Genomic DNA, 26154 nt, shown 5'->3' with positions numbered 1-26154 from the left:
CAGCTGCTGTGTCAACCCAGCATGAAAGTGAATAAAAACCCAACTGATGGTTGAATTAACCAATGTTCGGGTATAACCCGACTGGCTGGGTCTAAATAACCCAGCCTGTGTTCTTTCCATTATTCACCCAGCACTGGGATCCCAAATAACCCAAATTGGATTGTTTTTACCCAAGCATTCCTTAGAGTGTAGGCATACATTAGTCAATCTCCCACAGACAAAACAGACAGACAGACCAACAGGAAGACAGACAGATGTACGCACGCACGCACGCACACACACACACACACACACACACACACACACACACACACACACACACACACACACACACACACACACACACACACACACACACACACACACACACACACACACACACACACACACACACACACACACACACACACACACACACACACACACACACACACACACACACACACACACACACACACACACACACACACAGAGAGAGAAAGAGAGTGTTACGTAATCAGGTATCACGGATGTCCTGTTTAATCCCAGGCATTCATTCTGAGAAGGCTTTGGAAAGTTGATGGATATCCCTAACTTTGGAAACACAGAGGGAAAGTTCATTTCAACGTCAAGTTTCCTTTGTCACATGCCCAAATATAGAGAAATGCTTAACTTGCAAGCCCTCCCCAACAGTGCAGTGTTCAATATCAAAATTGTGTAACACATTTTTTTTTTCACTAAAAAAATAAGAAATACGAGAGGAAGCTATTTCCAGGGTCAGTGTCAGTACCAAATGTACAATCGTGGCCAAAAGTTTTGAGAATGACACAAATATGAATTTTCACAAAGTCTGCTGCCTCAGTTTGTATGATGGCAATTTGCATATACTCCAGAATGTTATGAAGAGTGATCAGATGAATTGCAATTAATTGCAAAGTCCCTCTTTGCCATGCAAATGAACTGAATCCCCCAAAAACATTTCCACTGCATTTCAACCCTGCCACAAAAGGACCAGCTGACCTCATGTCAGTGATTCTCTCATTAACACAGGTGTGAGTGTTGACGAGGACAAGGCTGGAGATCACTCTGTCATGCTGATTGACTGGAAGCTTCAAAAGGAGGGTGGTGCTTGGAATCATTGTTCTTCCTCTGTCAACCATGGTCACGTGCAAGGAAACACGTGCCGTCATCATTGCTTTGCACAAAAAGGGCTTCACAGGCAAGGATATTGCTGCCAGTAAGATTGCACCTGAATCAACCATTTATCAGATCATCAAGAACTTCAAGGAGAGCGGTTCAACTGTTGTGAAGAAGGCTTCAGGGCGTCCAAGAAAGTCCAGCAAGCGCCAGGACCGTCTCCTAAAGTTGATTCAGCTGCGGGATCGGGGCACCACCAGTATAGAGCTTGCTCAGGAATGGCAGCAGACAGGTGTAAGTGCATCTGCACGCAAGACTTTTGGAGGATGGCCTGGTGTCAAGAAGGGCAGCAAATAATTCACTTCTCTCCAGGAAAAACATCAGGGACAGACTGATATTCTGCAAAAGGTATAGGGATTGGACTGCTGAGGACTGGGGTAAAGTCATTTTCTCTGATGAATCCCCTTTCTGATTGTTTGGGTCATCCGGATAAAAAGCTTGTCCGGAGAAGACAAGGTGAGCGCGCTACCTGTGTCATGCCAACAGTAAAGCATCCTGAGACCATTTATGTGTGGGGTTGCTTCTCAGCCAAGGGAGTGGGCTCACTCACAAATATGCCTAAGAACACAGCCATGAATAAAGAATGGTACCAACACATCCTACGGGAGCAACTTCTCCCAACCATCCAGGAACAGTTTGGTGACGAACAATGGCTTTTCCAGCATGATGGAGCACCTTGTCATAAGGCAAAAGTGATAACTATGTTGCTCGGGGAACAGAACATCGATATTTTGGGTCCATGGCCAGGAAACTCCCCAGACCTTAATCCCATTGAGGCGGGTGGACAAACAAAACCCCACAAATTCTGACAAACTCCAAGCATTGATTATGCAAGAATGGGCTACCATCAGTCAGGATGTGGCCCAGAAGTTAATTGACCACATGCCAGGGCGGATTGCAGAGGTCTTGAAAAGAAGGGTCAAATATTGCAAATATTGACTCTTTGCATCAACTTCATGTAATTCTCAATAAAAGCCTTTGACACTAATGAAATGCTTGTAATTATACTTCAGTATTCCATAGTAACATCGGACAAAAATATCTAAAGACACTGAAGCAGCAAACTTTGTGGAAATTAACATTTGTGTCATTCTCAAAACTTTTGGCCACGACTGTACAATGTGCAGGGATACTGGAGCATTAGAGGTCGATATGAATATGTCAGCAGGGATTAGGAGAAAGCGACTGGTAGCAGGCTGAATAATAATCATAATAATAATACTAAACAGTATGGCAGCAGCATAAGTGGTGGATGGGTGTGTGTGTGTGCAAGGTGGTGAGTGTCTGTACTGTGTGAATACTGCCTTCAGAAAGTATTCACACCCTTTGAATTGTTCCAAATGTTGTTGTGTTACTAGGTGGGGTTTAAATGGATTTAATTGCCTTTTTTTGTCAATGAAGTGGAAGAAAAAATTCTAACATTTGTAAAAACCATTAGAAAACTTAAATACTAATATATCTTGATGACATAAGTATTCAGCCCCCTGAATTAATAAATGTTTGATTCACCTTTGGCAGCAATTACCGTAATTTAGTCTTTTTGAGTAAGTCTCTAAGACAAATTACCGTAATTTAGTCTTTTTGAGTAAGTCTCTAAGACAAATTTACACGTGGGCGGTTTTATTTGGCACCCCAAATTTATCTGCGCAATAATTCTGGACATAAAATACTGTATGAACAACAGGAAATCAGCTCCAAGTGATTTCAATTCAAGACATCTTTTCCCGGGTATCCCCTCTCACGTATAATATAGAGAGAGAAACAGCCGGAGTTGGACATTTACATACACTTAGGTTGGAGTCAATAAAACTTGTTTTTCAACCACTTCACAAATTTCTTGTTAACAAACTATAGTTTTGGCAAGTCGGCTGGGACATCTACTTCGTGCATGACACAAGTCATTTTTCCAACAATTGTTTACAGACAGATTCTTTTACTTATAATTCACTGTATCACAATTCTAGTGTGTCAGAAGTTTCCTTACACTTAAATTGACTGTGCCTATAAACAGCTTGGAAAATTCCAGAAAATGATGTCATGGCTTTAGAAGCTTCTGATAGGCTAATTGACATAATTTGAGTCAATTGGAGGTGTACCGGTGGATGCATTTCATGGTCTATCTTCAAACTCAGTGCCTCTTTGCTTGACATCATGGAAAAATCCAAAGAAATCAGCCAAGATCTCAGGAAAAAATTGTAGACCTCCACAAGTCTGGTTCATCCTTAGGAGCAATTTCCAAACGCCTGAAGGTACCACGGTCATCTGTACAAACAATAGTACGCAAGTATAAACACCATGGGACCACGCAGCCGTCATACCGCTCAGGAAGGAGACACGTTCTGTCTCCTAGAGATGAACAAACTTTGGTGCGAAAAGTGCAAATCAATCCCAGAACAACAGCAAAGGACCTTGTGAAAATGCTGGAGGAAACTGGTACAAAAGTATCTATATCCACAGAGTCCTATATCGACATAACCTGAAAGGCCGCTCAGCAAGGAAGAAGCCAATGCTCCAAAACTGCCATAAATAAACCAGACTACGGTTTGCAACTGTATATGGGGACAAATATCATACTTTCTGGATGAATATCCTCTGGTCTGATGAAACAAAAATGGAACTGTTTGGCCATAATCACCATCGTTATGTTTGGAGGAAAAAGGGGGAGGCTTGCAAGCCGAGAACACCATCCCAACAGCATCTTGTTGTGGGGGTGCTATGTTGCAGGAGGGACATGTGTACTTCACAAAATAGATGGCATCATGAGGTAGGAAAGTAGTGTGGATATATTGAAGCAGCATATTAAGAGTCAGGAAGGAAGGAAGTTAAAGCATGTTCGCAAATGGGTCTTCCAAATGGACAATGACCCCAAGCATACTTCCAAAGTTGTGGCAAAATGACATAAGGAAAAAACAAAGTCAAGTTATTGGAGTAGCCATCACAAAGCCCTGACCTCAATTCTATAGAAAATGTGTGGGCAGAACTGAAAAAGCATGTGCGAGCAAGGAGGCCTACAAACGTGACTCAGTTACACCTGCTCTGTCAGGAGGATGGGACAAAATTCCCCCAACTTATTGTGGGAAGCTTGTGGAATGCTACCTGAAACATTTGACCCAAGTTAAACAATTTAAAGGCAATGCTACCAAATTGTAATTGAGTGTATGTAAACTTCTGACCCACTGGGAATGTGATGAAAGAAATAAAAGCTGAATAAATCATTCTCTCTACTATTATTCTGACATTTCACATTCTTAAAATAACGTGGTGATCCTAACTGACCTAAGATAGGGAATTGTTACGAGGATGAAATGTCAGGAATTGTGAAAAACTTTAATAATAATTCTCCCCAATTTTAATCTTGTCTCATCGCTGCAACTCCCCAACGGGCTCAGCAGGCAAAGGTCAAGTCATGCGTCCTACGAAACATGACCCGCAAAAACGCGCTTCTTAACACCTGCCCGCTTAACCCGGAAGCCAGCCACCAATGTCTTGGAGGAAACACCGTTCACCTGACGACCGTGGTCAGCCTGCAGGCGCCCTGCCCGCCACAAGGAGTCACTAGGGCACATTGAGCCAAGTAAAGCCCCCCCGGCCAAAACCTCACCTCACCCAGACGACGCTAGGCCAACTGTGCGCTGCCCTATGGGACTCCCGATCACGTCCGGTTGTGATACAGCCCAGGATCGAGCCCGGGTCTGTAGAAACGCCTCTAGCATTGCGATGCAGGGCCTTAGACCACTGCTCCACTCGGGAGGCCCCATTTTCAAGTCTTGCCATAGATTGTCAAGCTGATTTAAGTCAAAACTGCAACTAGGCCACTCAGAATCATTCAATGTTGTCTTGGTAAGCAACTCCAATGTATATTGTGTTTTAGGTTATTGTCCTGCTGAAAGATGAATGTGTCTCCCCGTGTCTGTTGGAAAGCAGACTGAACCAGGTTTGCCTGTGCTTAGCTCTTTTCTGTTTATTTTTATCAACAAAAAAAAAACGAATTCAAGACTTTTGGAAAAGCATTCCAGGTGAAGCTGGTTGAGAGAATGCCAAGAGTGTGAAAAGCTGTCATCAAGGCAAAGGGTGGCTTCTTTGAACAATCTGTTTAACACTTTTTTTTGTTAATTCTTTGGTTACTGCATGATTCCATGTGTGTTATTTGATATCTTCACTATTATTCTACAATGTAGAAAATAGCAAAAATAAAGAAAAACCCTTGAATGAGTAGGTGTCCAAACTTTTGACTGTGACTGTGCATGTAAACAGGGCTGAAAAGTGACTGGTAGCAGGAATATATAAATACTTGTGGTAATATACTAATGGTAATATATACATGTAGAAGGAAGTAATAGTGACCAGTAGTAGGATAAATAGATAGATATTAATGGTAATAGAAGAGTAGCGGTGGTAATAAATCAAATCAATAATAATTTTAGCAGCAGCTTAGGTGTGAGTGAGAGCAGTAGTTGTTAGCTATTTATTAACAGTCTTGTGGCCAGGGGATAGAAACTGTTTAGGAGTCTGTTTATCTGAGCCTATCTGAGCCTACATCACCGGTACCGCCTGCTGGATGGGAGCATGGAGAACAGTCCATGTCTCGGGTGACTGAAGTCTTTGACATTTGTTTAGGCCTTTTTTCAGAAATGCTGGCATGTACGTCCTGGATGGCTGGGAACACACCCCCAGTGGGCCGCCCGCACCACCCTCTGTAGGGCCTTCAGGTTGAGAGTGGTGCAGTTGCCATACCATACTGTGATACAACCAGTCAGGATGCTCTCGGTGGTGCAGTTGTAAAAGTTCATAAGGATCTTTAGGGACCATGCTAAATCATTTCAGCCATTTTCGTGTCACGGTTCAATTGTGTCTGTGTTGACATGCTCTAGTCCAGTGATTCCCAAACCTTTTATAGTCCTGTACCCCTTCAAACATTCAACCTCCAGCTGCATGCCCCATCTAGCACCAGGGTCAGAGCACTCTCAAATGCTGTGTTTTGCCATCATTGTAAGCTTGCCACACACACACTATACGATACATTTATTAAACACAAGAATGAGTGTGGGTTTCTGTTACAACCCAGCTCGTGGGAAGTGACAAAGAGCTCTTATAGGACCAGGAAACAAATGATAAAATAATAATAATCAATCATTTTGCTCTTTATTTAACCATCTTACATTTTAAACCTTATTTGTGAATCGAATATTGTGAATAACCCACCACAGGTTGATGAGAAGGATGTGCTTGAAAGGATGCACATAACTCTGTAATGTTGGGTTGTATTGGAGAGAGTCTCCGTCTTAAATCATTTTCCACACACAGTGTGAGCCTGTATTTAGTCGTTTTCATGCTAGTGAGGGCTGAGAATCCACTCTCACATAGGTACGTGGTTGCAAAGGGCATCAGTGTCTTAACAGCGCGATTTGCCAAGGCAGGATACTCTGAGCGCAGCCCTATCCAGAAATCTGGCAGTGACTTCTGATTCAATTACATTTTCACAGAACCGATTGTTGCAATTTCAATGAGGCTCTCTTGTTCAGATATTGGTAAGTGGACTGGAGGCAGGGCATGAAAGGGATAATGAATCCAGTTGTTTGTGTCATCTGTTTCTGGAAAGTACCTGCGTAATTGCTCACCCAACTCACTCAGGTGCTTCGCTATATCACATTTTACATTGTCAGTAAGCTTGAGTTCAGTCGCACACAAAAAAATCATACAATGATGGAAAGACTTGTGTGTTAATGCAGACAGAAAATAGCTTCTTAATTTTAGCCTCAATTTTGTCCCACACATTGAATATAGTTGCGGAGAGTCCCTGTAGTCCTAGATTCAGATCATTCAGGCGAGAAAAAACATCACCCAGATAGGCCAGTCGTGTGAGAAACTCGTCATCATGCAAACGGTCAGACAAGTGAAAATTATGGTCAGTAAAGAAAACTTTAAGCTCATCTCTCAAATCAAAAAAACGTCTCAATACTTTGCCCCTTGATACCCAGCGCACTTCTGTATGTTGTAAAAGCCTTACATGGTTGCTGCCCATATCATTGCATAGTACAGAGAATACACAAGAGTTCAGGGGCCTTGCTTTAACAAAGTTAACCATTTTCACTGTAGTGTCCAAAACGTCTTTCAAGCTGTCAGTCATTACCTTGGCAGCAAGAGCCTCTCGGTGGATGCTGCAGTGTACCCAAGTGGCGTCAGGAGAAACTGCTTGCACGGGCATTACCACTCCACTATGTCTCCCCGTCATGGGTTTTGCGCCATCAGTGCAGATACCAACATGAGCAGCAGCTAATTTTGGCTACATATGGCCTGTTAGTGGAGTTCCAGCGAGAGAGTAACGGTTAAGGTGATTGGATGTTAATTATTTGACTAGGCTACCTTTATTTGACACTGTGTTGTTATTTCGCTGAACACTAGATGGTTGAATTTTATTTTGGGCCGTGGAACGAGGCTACCCAGGCGAGAGAAAAACCTCACCCAAATGTATAGCCCCTTTGGAAAATAAAAACGGATTGTTCGATTCTTTAAAAAAAATGTAAAATGTGAATCACATTTTTATTTGGTGTACCCCCGACGGCATTGCGCGTACCCCTGGGAGAATACCTGCTATAGTCTATACAGTCCCATCACCTCGCTAACAGTTGTATAGACAGTTCTGTGGAAATAGAGACCCGGGTCAAAAACAGTCTGTAAAGCGCAAATTGGGAATCAGATTTATGTCAAAAGCTGGTGCGGTCATCTCCAGATAAATGCAATGGCTTCAGATTGTTGTGATAGTGTGCACTAAACCGGAGTATGGCATCAACTGGATTAAAAAGAAAGTATTTGAATTGAAAAGTACACCAAACAAGGTTTATACTAATCAGGATTCAACTATATTTTAAGATTCTTTCTCATATTGTAGATACATTTTCAGAGAATCAGTTTCTAATCATCATCCACCCCCCCCCCCCCGCCCCTTCTCCCTGCAGGCTCCAAGGCTGCCCCTAGACCCAGTGGCATCGGGAGTGCGGCAACAGGACAACCGGGGATGGAGGGGGATAGTCTCCTCTCTAAAGTCCTACCAGGAAACCCTGCAGAGGCAGCAGGAAAACTAGGAGAAGGTGATATGCTGGATCTCAGACTCGTTTTTACTCTCTCTCTCTGTGGAACTTTCATGTTATTCCATCAACGTCACCTTTACGGTGCATTCTCCTTGCTACAATATGCCTAATCTCCCTCCCTCACTCCCTCCCTCAACAGCTATCTCCGGTTTCGGCAAGAAGTTCACCTCCTTGTGGTGAGGTGTTGAGATGATGGTAAGTGTTCGCCTGCATTACCAAGTAAAAAGACTATTGATTCTGACTGTGTGTGGGTGGTTCCGTTTTTCCCCCGGACCACTTTGTGCACATTGTTTGTAGGCACTGTGTGCAGGTTTGAGTGTCTCTCCTGTGTCCCGAACAAGGCTTTTAGAACAGGATGACAGCTCACCCCAGTAAGTGACAAGTGGGAGTCTCACGGAATCGTGTGATTTCAGGTGTCTGTAAATGTTATGGAGGACGTTGTGAGGCTTCGTACCAGAAAAACCTAGGAAGACCCCTGCTTTGTTTTACTATGAGAGAGAGAGAGAGAGAGGGAGGGAAAGATATAGCCATCGATAGAGGAAATCTGAGCGCACTGGTGAGTACAAAATCTCTATTCCCTGCCTAAAGCTCCCTCATTTTCAGAATATTACATTAAAACAACTACTTTGTAAAGTATTTATTTTCCAATGAGACCCGATGGCTTTATTGTAGTGTAATATGGAAAAACATAAATGACACTGAACTTAGTAAGTAGTACATACAGTATTGTGTATATTTCAAGTTGCAGAATTTTAAAATGTAATTGGAAAAGATTAGCGAACCTGACATGATCATGATCAATCAGCTCAAGATTGATTGTTTTTTCCCACCCTCAATCAGCCAATGAGGACAGGAATCAATGGATGCTGCGTGTCCCAGGCCTGAGCCCACGATTGCAGAGAAACAATGCTGCTTTCTCTGGCAGGCCAGACAGTAAGTAGTGCACACAGACTCATCAAGCACAACTAAGATTAGAAAAAGTAGGATGGTGGGCACCTCTTAGTGATACACTAATGACACAAGAATTATCACAAAACAATCATCATTATTTACTAATATAGTTAATTATGCAGTGATGGTGTGGGAAAGATTTAGTTCACAGCCAAGGTAGATTCTAGATTCTTTCATCTCTTAATATGTTGCAGTCAAGTCACTCCTGCTATTGTGTACATATAGGAGGTCTATACTATTTACTGCAAAACAGCACTGCACCTTGCGCTAACCTTTTCATGAACCCTGACCCTTGACCCATGGGCTCTCTGTCAGCCTCTGCATGAGTGCACTGTAACAGCCATATTACTGTAACATCCATACACTGGCATTGACAGTGTGATTCTCTAGGGCCAACCGCAGGTCACGTTTCAATGGGCAACCAGGGCTAAAGAAGAGTCTGCCCCTTCTTCCAGTTTCTAGAGAGAATAGAACATCTCATATTTGATTACAGTAGTTTGTAACTGAACAGCAGAGTATCTTGTGGTTCAACTGCAGTCCCTTTATATCACAAAGCACCGGGAGACAAATAGTTAAAGAAAAACACCACTCAAAAAACGATTGTTTGGTATTTTCTTCATTAGTCCACTGTTGATACATTCCCAAAATGTTTTGCAAGTCAGCAATCAAGCGCAGCACAAGATATTGGACTCTCAAGAAGCAAAATGTCACTTTCATGAAGCAAATGGTCACAAAAATGTTTAGTGGATTTTTCCTTTAAACAAAACACTCTACCCTCAAGCACGTATAGTTAGGTTATTGTTACTTTCTGGCTATCCCGCTATTTTTAATAATGCATCGGTGAATTAGATGAAGGGGGTTATCCGGTTATGAACAACACTCATCGTATTCACAGAGAACAGAGCACGCTCTCTGACTATGGAACAGCTCTTTGGCCGGTAACAGTATCCGTGGATGGATATGAGATTGAGTGACGTGGTAATGTGTGCCAGAAGATTGTGTATCCATCCACCTCCGCCCTGGGACCCTTTATTCTCCACTCCCCCACCCCACAGCATACACTGTATACTTCTCAACTCCTCACTGTTCATCCGCTACAAGTACAGAGGGCTCTGGTTTACCTTCGTTTGCTAAAGTAACCATTCTTTACCTTCCGTTCTCTCTCTACCAACTCTTCTCTCTACCTCCTCCTCATCTCTCTGCCTCCTCCTCATCTCTCTACCTCCTCCTCTTCTCTCTACCTCCTCCTCATCTCTCTACCTCCTCCTCTTCTCTCTACCTCCTCCTCTTCTCTCTACCTCCTCCTCTTCTCTCTACCTCCTCCTCTTCTCTCTGCCTCCTCCTCATCTCTCTACCTCCTCCTCTCTACCTCCTCTTCTCTCTACCTCCTCCTCATCTCTCTACCTCCTCTTCTCTCTACCTCCTCCTCTTCTCTCTACCTCCTCCTCATCTCTCTGCCTCCTCCTCATCTCTCTACCTCCTCCTCATCTCCCTACCTCCTCCTCTTCCCCCATGGTGCGTAACAGATTTCATATCGCGCAGCAGTAATGTATGATGGCTATGCTACGTTGAAAATGACAAACCAGCATTGTCATATGACCTCTCTAGAGTAATTAACTCGGCCCAAGAATAAAGCTGTGGAACCAAGGCGAGCAGCGTTGGAGGAGCAAACGGCACAACCACAACGTTTGTTTACATTATAGCATCATTGCCTTTGTGACAGAAGAGAGCATCCCTGATTGTTTTTGAATTGTGTTGTGAAATTGTGACATCGGAGCCCTGCTCTCCCAGTGTGCCCGTTGAGGTCACGGCCTTTTAGGGTCACTGGGATGTAAATGTAATGAATACGGCGAGCAGCTAACTGTTCCACACAATAAGTTTCGATGTGATATCTAAACTTACTGTAACGTGACACCTGAACAGACCCCTCATGCTTAACATAGCATAATTGAAGATAGCATTACCGTGTGGATCACCTGGCATCTACTGAGACTCCCAGGAAGGCAGGAATATCACGCACATCAAATTGTGCGGGAACACACAGACATTTTAGGAATTGACCACTACGCTCACAGAGGCTTCCTTCTACCACAGTGGGGCAGCAGTGCACAGAATATGAGAGAGAAAGGGAGAGAGAGAGAGACCATGTTACAGTACATTACATCATAGCAACCCAATGAACCCAATATAAAAAAAAACCTAGTGTTGAGAACTGGAACTTCGGTTTTGAATGGCTGTCCCCATGGGGTCCTGTTAGACAAGCTCAAGGAGAACGCCTTAACAGGCTTTACCGTAGCTTCCCCTAGTGTATCTGATTAACACGCCTTCATTTAGCACAACACCCAGTCACATCTCCTTAAACACATACTCCCACTGGCTTATGTTGTACATCATGCTACATGAAACACAACTACAGCACCCATAATGCTCTGTAATCATATACGGCTGTCATCTCAGTGGAGACGTTCCCGTGAAGCGAACACAACGTCTCCTTAAATAATACATCTAAGCATGGTTGATTTCCTTCTGGAGAAGATGATTTTGAAGCCCGTGTGTGACTGGTGCATTATCCGTCAACGACATACAGTGTGTCCGTCGGGGTCTGGCTGTCAGAAATGGCCGTGTGCTGCCTGAGACGGAGACTCATGCTGTATCTGTAGTGCAAGGTGTTGCAGCCAACCGCGCTGTGATGACTAACCACCTCATGTGACCACAGCCCCAGTCTGTCTCTCTCAGCATTAGCGTTCTCGTGTACAGATATTGGTGCCGCTGATGGAATGAATGGAGCCTCATGCACAGTGGACCATCTTGTGTTTGGAGCTGTCTGCGAAATGGACTGTTCTGCTGTGTTTATGTCCGATTCGGTGAGAGAGAGCCTACATGTAGCCTGCCATGCCCTTACAGTCACAATATTCAATGGATGGTTGTTACTGTTAATATTTTGTTAAATGTGTTTTACTGAGGATAAACTGAGTGTAATGTCATAGAGAGGTAGTATAATTACATAACCTGCACAGGCCTCAGCACATTGTACAGTTCAGTTCTGTTTTTCTTCTGCTCTTCTGCCATCTAGTGTTGAATCATGGGATTTCACTCTGTTCTAATCGTATGCTCAACTCTGCAGATAATGAGAGGGTTCATTTAGAACGCTTATTTCCACAGAATGATTTAATTAAGTTGTTCATTGGAGATCCATTTAATGTATTTACTGTTTCATTCAGGTAAGATACTCATAGGATACCAGTCACCTGACTTTGTGTTCACGTTCTCCAGATCGTTTTGAGGCCACCAGGATGCAATGCCCACAGCCAAAGATCCAGGCCCCTGACACCCTGGGACCCCCAGAACACCCTAGGGCTGTGGTCTGCACTGAGGTCACAAGCCCCGAGGACCATTCCAGAGAGCGGCTAGCTGGATAGAGAGCCTGTTCCCCCTGGTCTCTGCCTCTGTCCGGGTTTTCAGCACCAACTCGCAAACAGCCATTATCCTTTGGGGAATGGGCTCTGTACTAAGGAATACTCCATCCAGCTGCTCTGTAAGAGGATGGGAGGGAGCCACAATACTGTGACACCCCAGCATACTGATGATGCTGTCCTCTAGTCCAGTGGTTCCCAAACTTTTTTCGGGTAACTGAATTTTGATCTGCCCGGAGTACCCCTGAAGTACCCCCTCATGTGCATTTTACCAGTTGGCCTACTATCTCATGAGTCTTCTCAAGTACCCCCCTGTTGATAGGCCAAATACTAGTACCCCTGGTTGGGAACCACTGCTCTAGTCTGTGGGCTGTTGTGCTGCTGCCTGCTGGGGGCGGAATACATCCCAGGGGGCGTGGCCATGGTGGCAGGTTAGGATCCTTGATTCCGTACGCCTGTGCTCAGACACACTCTCCTTTCATCTCCGAAATAAAGAAAAGAAAACTGAAGCGCTTCGTAGGTTTTTCTGGTACTATAAATACTTCCTGTTTCATTTGGATGCTGATAACAATTTAGGGAAGAAGAAGAAGAAGAAAGAAAACAAACATAATAAGGATGACTAGCATGACGACTCCACGGTTTGTTCTGGTTTTATCTTTACATTCCAGAATGAAAGAAGGCACCTTTTTTTTTATGCTGACTCATTCTTTTTTTTTTTTGATGTGTCTAAGAAGTGTATCGTGGATTTAGGATTTTGAATGCATGGAACTTTATATCCAAGACCTTACACTGTTCACCATTTCAATCACAGAGGCCATAAGACACTGGTTAATAATAAAACTAATTTAAAAAAAAACTCCAAAAGAAGACAAGGTGGACATAACACTGAATCTGGCTACAGAATGGGAGAATCATCATTCGGGAGGTTTTGGTTGCACCATGAGAGCCGAATGTGGCTAGTTTTGCCATTGCCGAGCCATTAATTTGAAAATAAAAAACATCCCCGGAACATTTGGGTTCATAGTGTTTCTGAACCTTCCCACAACGTTTGGGTTCATAGTGTTTCTGAACCTTCCCACAACGTTTGGGTTCATAGTGTTTCTGAACCTTCCCACAACGTTTGGGTTCATAGTGTTTCTGAACCTTCCCACAACATTTGGATCTCTGGTGTTTTTTTTATTTTAGTATTTTTTTTACAACAGTTTTTTGTTCTCGCTCTGTATTTGCCTGATTTTCTGTTACATGATAACGGATTCGCCTTAATCATGCCATTGTTTTTATTTCGAGTAAAGTGACTTAAATATCTTATTTTTGTACTCCATGTTGTGTCCATAAAGCTTATTTTCATTGCAGACTTTTTTTTTATGTGATAATGATGTCAGCTGGAACAACAGCTGTGAGATTCATTTAATATTTTTGTATGTTGTTTTACTTTTAGGTTTGAAATGATTTATATTATTTATTTTTCATACATTTATGTGTTTATGGTTGCCATAATAATTGATTACGTTATTTATTGATTTATGATTATTAATAATGAAAATGCAATAGTATGTGGAAGGAAGTCAGTAAAGAGCACAGTCTTGTGTCATTTAAAAGAAAATCAGTGGTCAGGAATGTGTTGCCTCTGTCTGCATATCTGAGTTGTGAAATGTTCTGCTATCACATCTTAACAGGGCCACACCTGGGTCAGATTCACTAGGCACCAAACCGAAGAAACAATGGACTGAAACAGGGAGGGACTACCTGAAATTGTCCAATAAGAAACCCTCATTTTCATTTTCCATTGTAAAACGTTTTGCAACGGTGTGCTCTAATGAATACGACCCTGGAAATCCATTCCTGTACTTTGTTACTGCCCAGACAAGGCACATAATATCTGCCCATTTTGATATGTGAGCACTGCAAGACAGCAGAGAGGCACTGAATACAAACCAGTGCAAATCACCATTGAATCTGACTTGAAGTACTTTAGCATTCTTTTGTTGACTGTCATCATCATCAATGGGTTTTCATGTTCTTCTGGCTAACTACAAATGTTTTAATATCCAAAAGAAGACAAAAAGGGAAAAGAGATAATACTTACTGACAAGTAGTACATATATATGTGTGTTTCAAATATACTGAGGTTGACACACTGGAGAAACCTAGTCTGCGCACACTCACATATGGCGATATGAGTTATGTGCACGTTCAAGGTGTTTGGAGCGTTAGACGCTGAAGAGTCAAAGATACAGTTGGTTCAGTCACCGATAGTTATTTGCCTTTTGTTTTTGCGACCAAACTGCAAACCCCAAGATGTTGACAGTTGTCACAGAAACCTCTCAGGTCAGTGTTCATCCTGCTGTTCTTTGCAGTGCAGTGTAGTTGAACTGGTCAGGTGGGACTGGTCAGGCACTCCGATGCTACAGAGGCCTACTGATGGGATCCCAAACCTGATGTATATTCTCTCTCTCTCTCTCTCGCTCTCTCTCTGTGTGTGGACGCTGGGATAAAGCATGCTCCGGGCAAAATCTCAGTAACAGTCACTTCTGTATAGTTACGTTCCTGATGTCTGTGTGTATGTGTGAGTATGCGTGTGTTTCTCATCATCCTATTACAAAACAAACCAATATTTGACAAATCAAACAGAAGTGTGTGGTCGACAGCAACTTTTCCATTTCAAACGTTCTATGCAATTAATCATATTTAGGGGAAATACTAGGGAAGAAGAAAACCAACTGAATACCGTTGTCATGCCTGAGAAAAATACTGCTTTATTGTAGTGTTCCTGCTACAAAAACAAAATTGACTTGTTTGTATATAGCTACAATACTTTTAAGTCAGGAATTTGATTCAATGTTTTTTGTTTGTTGCTGGCATGTTTGAGTCTCCTCACTGAAAACTGGGACCTGTTGCCAAAGGATTAACTATATAGGCACCCTAAAAACGGCACGCTATTTCTATTTGTGCACTAAAGGCTATAGTGAATCTGATGCCATTTTTTAAAAATGTAGAATACTGTCATAAAAGTCTGCCATCTTATTGCTTCAAGCATGGGTTGCTGGGTACAGTGAATGGTCTTCTACGTACAGTACAGCTGTGGATCCCAATATCTGGCTGCCAGTTTGTGCAATTCTTATTTCGTAAAGTGAATAAAGCTGCTGAAGAATTAAGCCAATTCTATGAAGAGATTAAATATATCAATTATATATACAGTACCAGGCAAATGTTTGGACACCAACTCATTTTTTAATCTACACTGTTATCTACACTGTAACTAGGAAATAACACACATGGAATCGTGTAGTAACCAAAAGTGTTAAACAAATCTAAATATATTTGAGATTTTTCAGAGTTGCCACCCTTTGCCTTGATAACAGCTTTGCACACTCTTGGCATTCTCTCAACCAGCTTCATGAAGTAGTCACCTGGAATGCACTTCAATTAATAACAGGTGTGCCTTGTTAATTTGTGGAATTTCTTTCCTTAATGCATTTGAGTAAATCAATTGTGTTGTGACAAGGTAGGGGTGGTATACAGAAGATTGTATTGCGCAATGATGAAACTGGTTTTCATGAGAACAGCCACAGGAAAGGAAGACCCAGTTATCTCTGCTGCAGAGGATAAGTGAATTAAAGTTACCAGAAATTGCAGCCCAAATAAATGCTTCACAGTGTTCAAGTAACAGACACATCTCAACAACTGTTCAGAGGAGACTGCATGAATCTGGTCTTTATGGTCGATTTGCTGCATAGAAACCACTACTTAAGGACACCAACAAGAAGAGACTTGCTTGGGCTAAGTAACACAGGCCATGGACATTAGACTGGTGGAAATCTGTCCTTTGGTCTGATGAGTCCAAATTTGAGATTTTTGGATCCAAAAGCTGTGTCTTTGTGAGACGCAGAGTAGGTGAACGGATGCTCTCTGCATGTGTGGTTCCCACCGTGAATCATGGAGGAGGTGGATTGATTGTGTGGGGGTGCTTTGCTGGTGACACTATCTGTGATTTATTTAGAATTCAAGGCACACTTAACCAGCATGGCTACCACAGCATTCTGCAGCGATACGCCATCCCATCTGGTTTGCACTTAGTGGGACTATGATTTGTTTTTCAACAGGACAATGACCCAACACACCTCCAGGCTGTGTAAGGGATATTTGACCAAGAAGGAGAGTGATGGAGTGCTACATAAGATGACCTGGCCTCCATAATCACCCGACCTCAACCCAATTGAGATGGTTTGGGATGAGTTGGACCGCAGAGTGAAGGAAAAGCAGCCAACAAGTGCTCAGTATATGTGGGAACTCATTCCAGACTGTTGGAAAAGCATTCAATGTGAAGCTGGTTGAAAGAATGCCAAGAGTGTGCAAAGCTGTCATCAAGGCAAAGGGTGGCTACTTTAAAGAATCTAAAATAAAATAAAATAAAATATTTGTTAAACACTTTTTTGGTTACTACATGATTCCATATGTGTTATTTCATAGCTTTGATGTCTTCACTATTATTCTACGATGTAAAAAAAATAGTAAAAGAAAACATTGTGGTTCTGGTACTGGTACTGTATATAAATATACAGTATATGTAAAAACAAATACTATATATTAAATATATATGATAATATATAACACAAATATTTCTGTAATGACAGGCACTTTTCATGATCAAAGGGGTTGACCTTGTGTGTGTACACAAGGTCAGTACCTATAAATATAATATGATACACGTGTAGTTTGAACGTTGATGGGAGGCTGCTGGCACTACAAAGCTTGTTTCCTTTTGGTGTGACCCACAGAAAACCATTGTAGGCTATATCCACTCACCATTCATCTGGCTTGAAGGACCTTGGGAGGCTATAGTGTGAACATCCCTTAACCCACAACTCACTCGGTACACTAACTGCTATTTCAAGTATGGGCGAATTAGTTCAATGTAAAAAAATATATATAAAAAACATTTTCAAAAAAGTGGAGATATTTTTATGACTTCTTATGACTTACATTTATGGAATATCTATACAGAAATATTATTTTATCATACAGATGAATAGAGTCATTGGTACGCTGTCCATATCTCTATGGACTTTATGGAATAGAATCATGATCGTATCAATATTGACCTAATGGAGCTGGTGCAAAGGCCTGCTGACAGTCAATAGACACTGGCATGGAAAAGCACCTCACAAGCTCACTGCCATTAGAACAGACTAGTGACATATAGTCATTGTCCCCTGACTGGAATATTAGATATGTGTAAATTAGATATAGATATAATAGAGGTCATAATAATAATAAAGCTGTAAAAAAATCAATAGAAACAAAGGGAAACGATATTTATCCAAATCCAATTATGACTTGTGTATGTTTATGTTTGAAGGAGTTTGTAACTGTGTTCAATCACTTTGCCTCAGGAAAGCACACACAAAATGCACCGCGGCGAAACGAACGGGGACGTTATAATATGCATAGTAGTAAGGGCTTATTATTCCAATGTTGGTCAATCAAGAAAGCCATCTTGTTACTGTCCCATCCAGTCCTACATCTACTCTGGATTGCACGGGCTTCAGACCACAGCATTTTGCCAGGGACAAAATACAAACACTCATGTCTTTTTTTTTAACGTCAACCAAAAATGTTGCTTTTAAAGTAGCATAGCAAACTGTGACGATCTGCCCTTACTGTGGGTGGTTGTGGATGGCTATGCACAGTGAACAAAACAAGTATTTATTACTATGGATGAAGAGAAAAAGGGTGACAGACAGGTTTAGGAAGGGAATGTTGAAACGAAGAAACAAAAAAGCTACAGGAAAATGTTTCACAACCAACCAGGGAGCAGTCATCTTTTTAAAATAGTGAAAAGTAACAAATGCATGAGCTAATGCAACCTAACGCCCGACTCCCCAGCCTCAGGCCTCTCCTTTCACCTGGCAACCATATTCACTGTAAATACCAGTCAGGACCATAGACCACGCCGTACAACATGTAAAATGTCATACAAAACACCATCACAGGCACGGGACGCCATAGTGTGCAGTGAAGCCACACAGGCCGACATCGCCAAACGTGTGCTTTTGTGTAACAAAAATAAAATACAAAAAAAAAGAGCAGTTATTGCTTTTTTTTAAAGCATTGTGTATGTGGCTGGCTCGTGCAGACTGTTTAAAAAGAAAACGTTGTATTCAGAAACATATTGGTCAGTGTAAAGTTTCTATACATGTTGTGTTTGTAAAATGAGAAGAAAAAAACCCTCAAAAGGGATATCCTGGCTTCCATATACAAACATGTTTGGGGGGTGTATAAAAAAAATGTAATCTAATTGAAAAAAAGCTACAGAAAATAAAGGCAGAGTCCCTAAATGAATAAGATGTTACATTCACTGTTGTAAGTGCAATGAGCTATACTTCATGTATCCATTGTAAAACCTTGTGTATGTTTCAGTGTATTCCTGTAAACAATTGTATTAGACTTGGTGCATCATGTCATGTAATGTGATGAATGAAATTATGACCTTTACAATACATTTCAAATCAGGAAAGGAATAAAGAGAACAAAAAGAACAAACAACTGTTGTGTCTAGTAATCTGTCTAGAATTAGTTAGAAATACTGCTTCTTCTTATTCAAATTCAAGGTTATTATCATTTTGTAATTTTACAACAGTTTTTATCTATATTCGGTTTTTTTTGTTTTGTTTTTTTTTAACCAGAAATTCAGTTTAGTTTCAGTTTGTTTTCAGACTTGATTTGATAAAAAAAAACATTTCTATTTTATTTTTTATATGATTTAGTTTGTTTTATTGTTAGGGAAAGAGGGGTGATTTAAGCATGGGAGGCGCGAAGACATTTGTGTTGTAGGCGTATGGGCAGGGGTACTCGAGTACTATTCGACAAGGTCCCGTCACACACATTTCCAAGCTGGCAAACGTCGACAGTGATATTGTCATTTATCAGGAGGCATACTACATGATAAAGAGGTATTTTACTGGTTAAAATCTGGTCGGGACATTTTATAACCAGATCACAACCAGCTTAAGACATATATAACATCTTTTTGAAGTTATTTTTGTTGATATGTTTTTTTTTTGGTTGAAATCTAATTGAACTACTGACCAGTTCAAAATTCTTTGTGTATAAACATGGGCACAGTGTTTGTGGGCCATGTACCCATTGCATATAAGACACTAGAGCATTACAATTATACCTTTTTTAGTAATGTTTTTTTTTGCCAGCAGGGTCTGCATGATTCAGTTTAGCACACTTGACAAACAGCTGGCAGCTGGCAGCAGGTTTTTATTTGGCAGGTGTTGAAATAGCAAACATTGTTTTTAAAAGAAAAGTGATGTATTGAACCCCCAAGTCATGGAATTTGCTAGGTCATTAAAAGCTCGAATGTGTGACAGTCTCTTCCGTCCTACAGCTATCAGAGATTGTCTCTACTTTAGATCATCTCGGAGAGCTTAAACGCTTTTGATTTTACTACAGGCGTCGCCAGTGGTTTTTGTAGTCGCAGTCCAACCACATAGAAAGTGCACATTCACTTCAATAATATTTGTACCAGGCTAACAGCAAGACAAACATGCACAATAATTACATTTACATTTAAGTCATTTAGCAGACGCTCTTATCCAGAGCGACTTACAAATTGGAGAGCGACTTACAAATAAATACAGGATACCCTTACGGAATTGCACTGCCGTTAAAATGGTAGTTTAATTAATGATATATGGTAGCTTGCTGTGTGTGTTGGCTTCTAAATGGTCATCTCTTGTCTGTGTTAGCGAATTGCACTGTTTATTGTGCTGCACATTTTCTTCTGTTCCACTGAATGCTGTTCTGAAGTTCCATTGTGACGAACTCAATTTGTTCTCAGAATTTAACAAATAACACGTAGCCTATGTAAACTCAGCAAAAAAAGAAAAACGCCCTCTCACTGTCAACTGCGTTTATTTTCAGCAAACTTAACATGTGTAAATATTTGTATGAACATAAGATTCAACAACTGAGACAAACTGAACAAGTTCCACAGACATATGACTAATAAATGGAATAATTGTGTCCCTGAACAAAGGAGGTGAGGGGTCAAAATCAAAAGTAACAGTCAGTATCTGGTGTGGCCACCAGCTGCATTAAGTACTGCAGTGCATCTCCTCATGGACTGCACCAGATTTGCTGTGAGATGTTACCCCACTCTTCCACCAAGGCACCTGCAAGTTCCCGGACATTTCTGGGGGGGGAATGGCCCTAGCCCTCACCCTCAGATCCAACAGGTCCCAGACATGGTCAATGGGATTGAGATCCGGGCTCTTTGCTGGCCATGGCAGAACACTGACATTCCTGTCTTGTAGGAAATCACACACAGAATGAGCAATATGGCTGGTGGCATTGTCATGCTGGAGGGTCATGTCAGGATGAGCCTGCAGGAAGGGTACCACATGAGGGAGGAGGATGTCTTCACTGTAATGCACAGCGTTGAGATTGCCTGCAATGACAACAAGCTCAGTCCGATGATGCTGTGACACACCGCCCCAGACCATGACGGACCCTCCACCTCCAAATTGATCCCGCTCCAGAGTACAGGCCTCGGTGTAACTCACCCCTGGTGAGACAAAACCGTGACTCGTGTGAGAGCACTTTTTGCCAGTCCTGTCTGGTCCAGCAACGGTGGGGTTGTGCCCATAGGCGACGTTGTTGCCGGTGATGTAAGGCAGGTCCTCACCAGACAACAGGCCTACAAGCCCTCAGTCCAGCCCCTCTCAGCACTGATGGAGGGATTGTGCGTTCCTGGTGTAACTCGGGCAGTTGTTGTTGCCATCCTGTACCTGTCCACAGGTGTGATGTTCAGATGTACAGATCCTGTGCAGGTGTTGCTACACGTGGTATGCCACGGAGAGTACGATCCGCTGTCCGTCCTGTCTCCCTGTGGCGCTGTCTTAGGCGTCTCACAGTACGGACATTGCAATTTATTGTCCTTTATTACCCCTGGCCACATCTGCAGTCCTCATGCCTCCTTGCAGCATGCCTAAGGCACGCTCACGCAGATGAGCAGGGACCCTGGGCATCTTTCTGTTGGTGTTTTTCAGAGTCAGTAGAAAGGCCTCTTTAGTGTCTACCTGTTAGTAAGCTGTTAGTGTGATAACGACAGTTCCACAGGTGCATGTTCATTAATTGTTTATGGTTCATTGAACCAGCATGGGAAACAGTGTTTATACCCTTTGCAATGAAGATCTGTGAAGTTATTTGGACTTCTACGAATTATCTTTGAAAAGATTGGGACCTTTTTTGCTGAGTTTATTTTATTTCAATATCATAATACAATGCACCAGGATTTACAAAACCCTATTTATCACATTTATTTCCATAAATAATCCCAAAATAATAACAGAAAATATGACAATTCTATTTTACCTCGAAGATTTTAAGCAATTAAAATAATGTGCGCAGTATATTAGTTTAATTTCAGTAGCTCAATAAGGAGGTAGGTATATCAGTTCCAGCTAAAACTTGAATAGGAATCTGTGCCTCGAGCGCAGTTATAGATGTCTGTGCGCAGGCAGCCTGCTTGCTCAAGCGCATTGGTCAACATTCCATACAGCAGCTGGGAAGTGTTTTGTAAGTGAAGTGGAGGAATGTTGGAGAGAACTTAGATGAAATATTGGCTTGCGAGCAAGTGGGTGCCCACTGGCCACACGCACAGACGTTGATGCCGAGCTCCGGTGCCAGCTAGAAGAAGACAATCAAGCCTATTGATAATATATGCCATATTGATGCATCCCCCTGGATCTCAAACCTGGTGGGGGTAAAAATAAAGAAATCAGGGGGCCTGCGTACCTGCGTGGACCTTAGAGCAGCAAACAAGGCAATCATCCCAGACAAATACCCCCGTGCTCACTGCCTTATTCTACGGCCACAGGATCCGCAACCTCACAGCATTCATCACCCATTTAGGGGTCTACGCTTACAAGCACATGGCGTTTGGATTAAGCTCTGCCCCCAGCTGCTTCCAAAATATCATGATGTCTCTCTTCGCGGAGTCCCAGAGGGGCCATCTACCCCTATGACATAGTTGTTCACGGGCCCACCACAAAGGTCCATAGTCAGCGCCTCCACAGTGTGTTCTCTGCACTGGCAAAACACCATCTCATTCTCAATGGAGAACTGTTTATTCTCCACCCCTCCCCAGTGTCCCTCCTGCTGGGACGTGAGCTGCAGCCGGTCCTGCAGCTGACCCTGGAAAGACGGCCCCTCATCCAGTTCAACCACCCGCTCACAATGCTCAGGCCAGTCACAGCCAACCAGCAGTGGATGAAAGACCGCTTTGACAAGTTACGGTGGGTTAGGCCACCTGTCATAACCACCTCCGACTGGGTCAGGATCAGACGGCCCAACCGCGACAAGCTCCAGTCCTTCTGGTCAAACGTCAGATTGGACCAGCCACTTTCCAGCCGAACCGCTTAGGGGTCACACACTTAAGGAGTCTTCCGCTACAAGCGCAACTTTAGTCGCTGTCACTAGCCGGCTACCACCCCCTTTCCTCTTAACATGCACCTAAGAGGCTGCTGCCCTGTGTACATAGTCATGGAACACTGGTCACTTTAATGTTTACATACCGGCCTATCCTATTTAACTATTGCTGTATATATACTATTGTTCAGATATACCACATTTATATTTATACTCTGGACTATGACATTTGCTCGTCCTAATATTTCTAAATTCAATTATTTTACTTTTTAGATGCATGCATTGTTGTGAATTGTTCGATATTACTGCACTATTGGAGGTGGGAACACAAGCATTTTGCTAAACCCACAATATATGCTAAATACAGTGTATTCATAAAGTATTCAGACACCTTCACTTTGTTACATTATAGCCTTATTCTAAAATGAATTCAATTGAAAAGCATAGAAAATAATTAGCTACACAATACCCCATAATGACAAAGCAAAAATAGGTTTCCAGATGTATAAAAACCTGAAATATCACATTTACATAAGTATTCAGACCCTTTACTCAGTACTTTGCTGAAGCACCTTTGGCAGCGATTACGGCCTCGAGTCTTCTTGGATATGACGCTATAAGCTTGGCACAGCTGTATTTGGGGAGTTTCTCCCATTCTTCTCTGCAGATCCTCTCAAGCTCTGTCAGGTTGGATGGGGAGCGTCGCTGCACAGCTATTTTCAGGTCTCTCCAGAGATGTTCGATCAGGTTCAAGTTCGGGCTCTGGCTGGGCCACTCAAGGACATTGAGACTTGTCCCGAAGCCACTCCTGGGTTGTCTTGGCTTCGTGCTTAGGGTCGTGGTCCTCTTGAAAGGTGAACCTTCACCCCAGCCTAAGATCCCGAGCACTCTAGATCAGGTTTTCATCAAGCATCTCTCTGTACTTTGCTCTGTTCATCTTTCCCCTCGATCCTGACTAGTTTCCCCATCCCTGCCTCTGAAAAACATCCCCACAGCATGACCTTGTCACCACCATGCTTCAACGTAGGGATGGTATTGGCCAGGTGATGAGCAGTGCATGGTTTCCTCCAGACATGACGCATGACAAACAGTCCAAAGAGTTCAATCTTGGTTTCATCAGACCAGAGTCCTTTTAGGTGCTTTTTGGCAAACTCCAAGTGGGCTGTCATGTGCCTTTTTACTGAGGAGAGGCTTCTGTCTGGTCACAATACCATAAAGGCCTGATTGGTTGAGTGCTGCAGAGATGGTTGTCCTTCTGGAAGGTTTTTCCATCTCCACAGAGGAACTCTGGAGCTCTTGTCAGAGTGACCATCGGGTTCTTGGTCACCTCCCTGACCAAGGCCCTTCTCCCGATTGCTCAGTTTGGCCGGGTGGCCAGCTCTAGGAAGATTCTTAGTGGTTCCAAACTTCTTCCAATTAAGAATGATGGAGGCCACTGTGTTCTTGGGGACCTTCAATTATGCAGAAATATTTTGGTACCTTTCCCCAGATCTGTGCCTCGACACAATCATGTCTCAGAGCTCTATGGATAATTCCTTCGATCTCGGCTTGGTTTTTGCTCTGACATGCAGTGTCAACTGTGGGAGTTTATATGTGGGGCAGCAGGTAGCCTAGTGGTTAGAGCGTTGGAATAGTAACCGCCCTTTTTGACTCTCAGATCAATTCAGTGTCTACAAATCAATTCTCTGAGAGTGTTTACAAAACGGCAATCTTTTATTGCAAAGATCCACCCCCTAGTCGACATGACAAACCACAGATAGGAACTTCACAAAGTGCCTTTTACTTGAAAGAGGAGTATCCCATAGCCAGATATAAATTATCATTCAATTTGGTCTCTTAAATGAAGTTCTTATCTCGTTCTTGGTACAACATAGTACCAAACCATTACCTCATCCAATGGAATATATCAATGGTCAATTCTAGATACTCCCATCTCAAATTTACCCCCCCCCCCCAGACAAGATCAGAAAAGGCAGTGAGCCTCTTAGGTCATATACTAGGTCAACATCAGAGAGGACATACAATGGTTTCAGACACTGCCATACTCTTCCCCCAAATGGGAAAACTAGGGAGCGACTAGCACACAGACATTGTGGAGCCAAGAGATAATTGGTTCCCCCTCAATTATCTCTTCACATGGTTTAAAAGATACGTTCACATATGAAGACAAGCCTGACCTCTTACCTCTCTGGGGCCCAAGTAACTTTTTCCACATAAGCATACTTATGAAAATTGATAAAACATCTTATTATCAATCTTACCTAACTAATTCTGATCCAGCCATGGCATACCTCATGGCAAGCGGTTGCAGAGCACCAAGTCTAGGTCCAAAAGGCTTAACAACTTTTACTCCCAAGCCACAAGACTGAACAGCTAATCAAATAGCTACCCAAACTATATTTGCATTGTCCATCCCATTTAAATTTGACTAATTAAAAAAAAAAAAAAACATTGTTACACCTGTTGTATTCGGCACGTGACAAATAACATTTGATTTGAATTAAAAAGGAAAGATTCACCCATTATGAATGTTATCATTTTTGTGCATATCTGAGCGATGTGCCAAAAACATTAAATGACCCTGGGAAATCGATAGAACATTGCTCAGTGATGCACAAATTCGATATAACATTCAAAATGGATGAATCTTTCCTTTTCAGGAAGTTCCCTTAATGTTCAATATTATTGTAAAATAAAAAAGCATGTAGTTAAACTATAATTAGGATTTCATTAGATGTTGCCCACAAACTAGCAAGCTGTCTAAAGTACAGAGATTACACAAAAAATCTGGAATAATGTTCTTGCCAAAGGTTTGTATAAATAATTGTAAAAAAAATAAATACATTTCACAAAATATGCTATTTGCTTGTGATTCCACTGTACTAAACACCTCTGTGAGACAGGGGAAAATATTTGAAAGTCAAGGATTTTCAAAATGGTCAAACACAATTTACAGTGTACAAAACATTAGGAACATCTTCCTAATATTGAGTTGCACACGCTTTTCACCCTCAGAACAGCCTCAATTCATCAGGGCATGGCCTCTTCAAGTTGTCGAAAGCGTTCCACATGGATGGCCCATGTTG

The 26154-nt window shown here is 42.2% G+C and overlaps 1 protein-coding gene across 1 annotated transcript in view; it reads left to right on the top strand.

Moving 5' to 3' along the window:
• LOC118361301 (protein bassoon-like) overlaps positions 1-19160 on the top strand; it is a 191298-nt gene extending 172138 nt beyond the window's left edge. Inside the window, exons 9-13 of the mRNA XM_035741132.2 lie at positions 8133-8264; positions 8404-8459; positions 8678-8820; positions 9105-9197; positions 12489-19160. Coding sequence (XP_035597025.1) covers positions 8133-8264; positions 8404-8444 — 173 coding nt within the window. The 3' untranslated portion in view covers positions 8445-8459; positions 8678-8820; positions 9105-9197; positions 12489-19160. The remainder of the gene's footprint in view (positions 1-8132; positions 8265-8403; positions 8460-8677; positions 8821-9104; positions 9198-12488) is intronic.
• Positions 19161-26154: the final 6994 nt, after the last annotated feature.

Source organism: Oncorhynchus keta, chromosome 28 (genome assembly GCF_023373465.1).
Source record: "Oncorhynchus keta strain PuntledgeMale-10-30-2019 chromosome 28, Oket_V2, whole genome shotgun sequence".
Taxonomy (NCBI): Eukaryota; Metazoa; Chordata; class Actinopteri; order Salmoniformes; family Salmonidae; genus Oncorhynchus; species Oncorhynchus keta.
The sequence above is the reverse complement of the archived record's forward strand: the minus strand, read 5'-3'. Positions and strand labels throughout refer to the sequence as shown.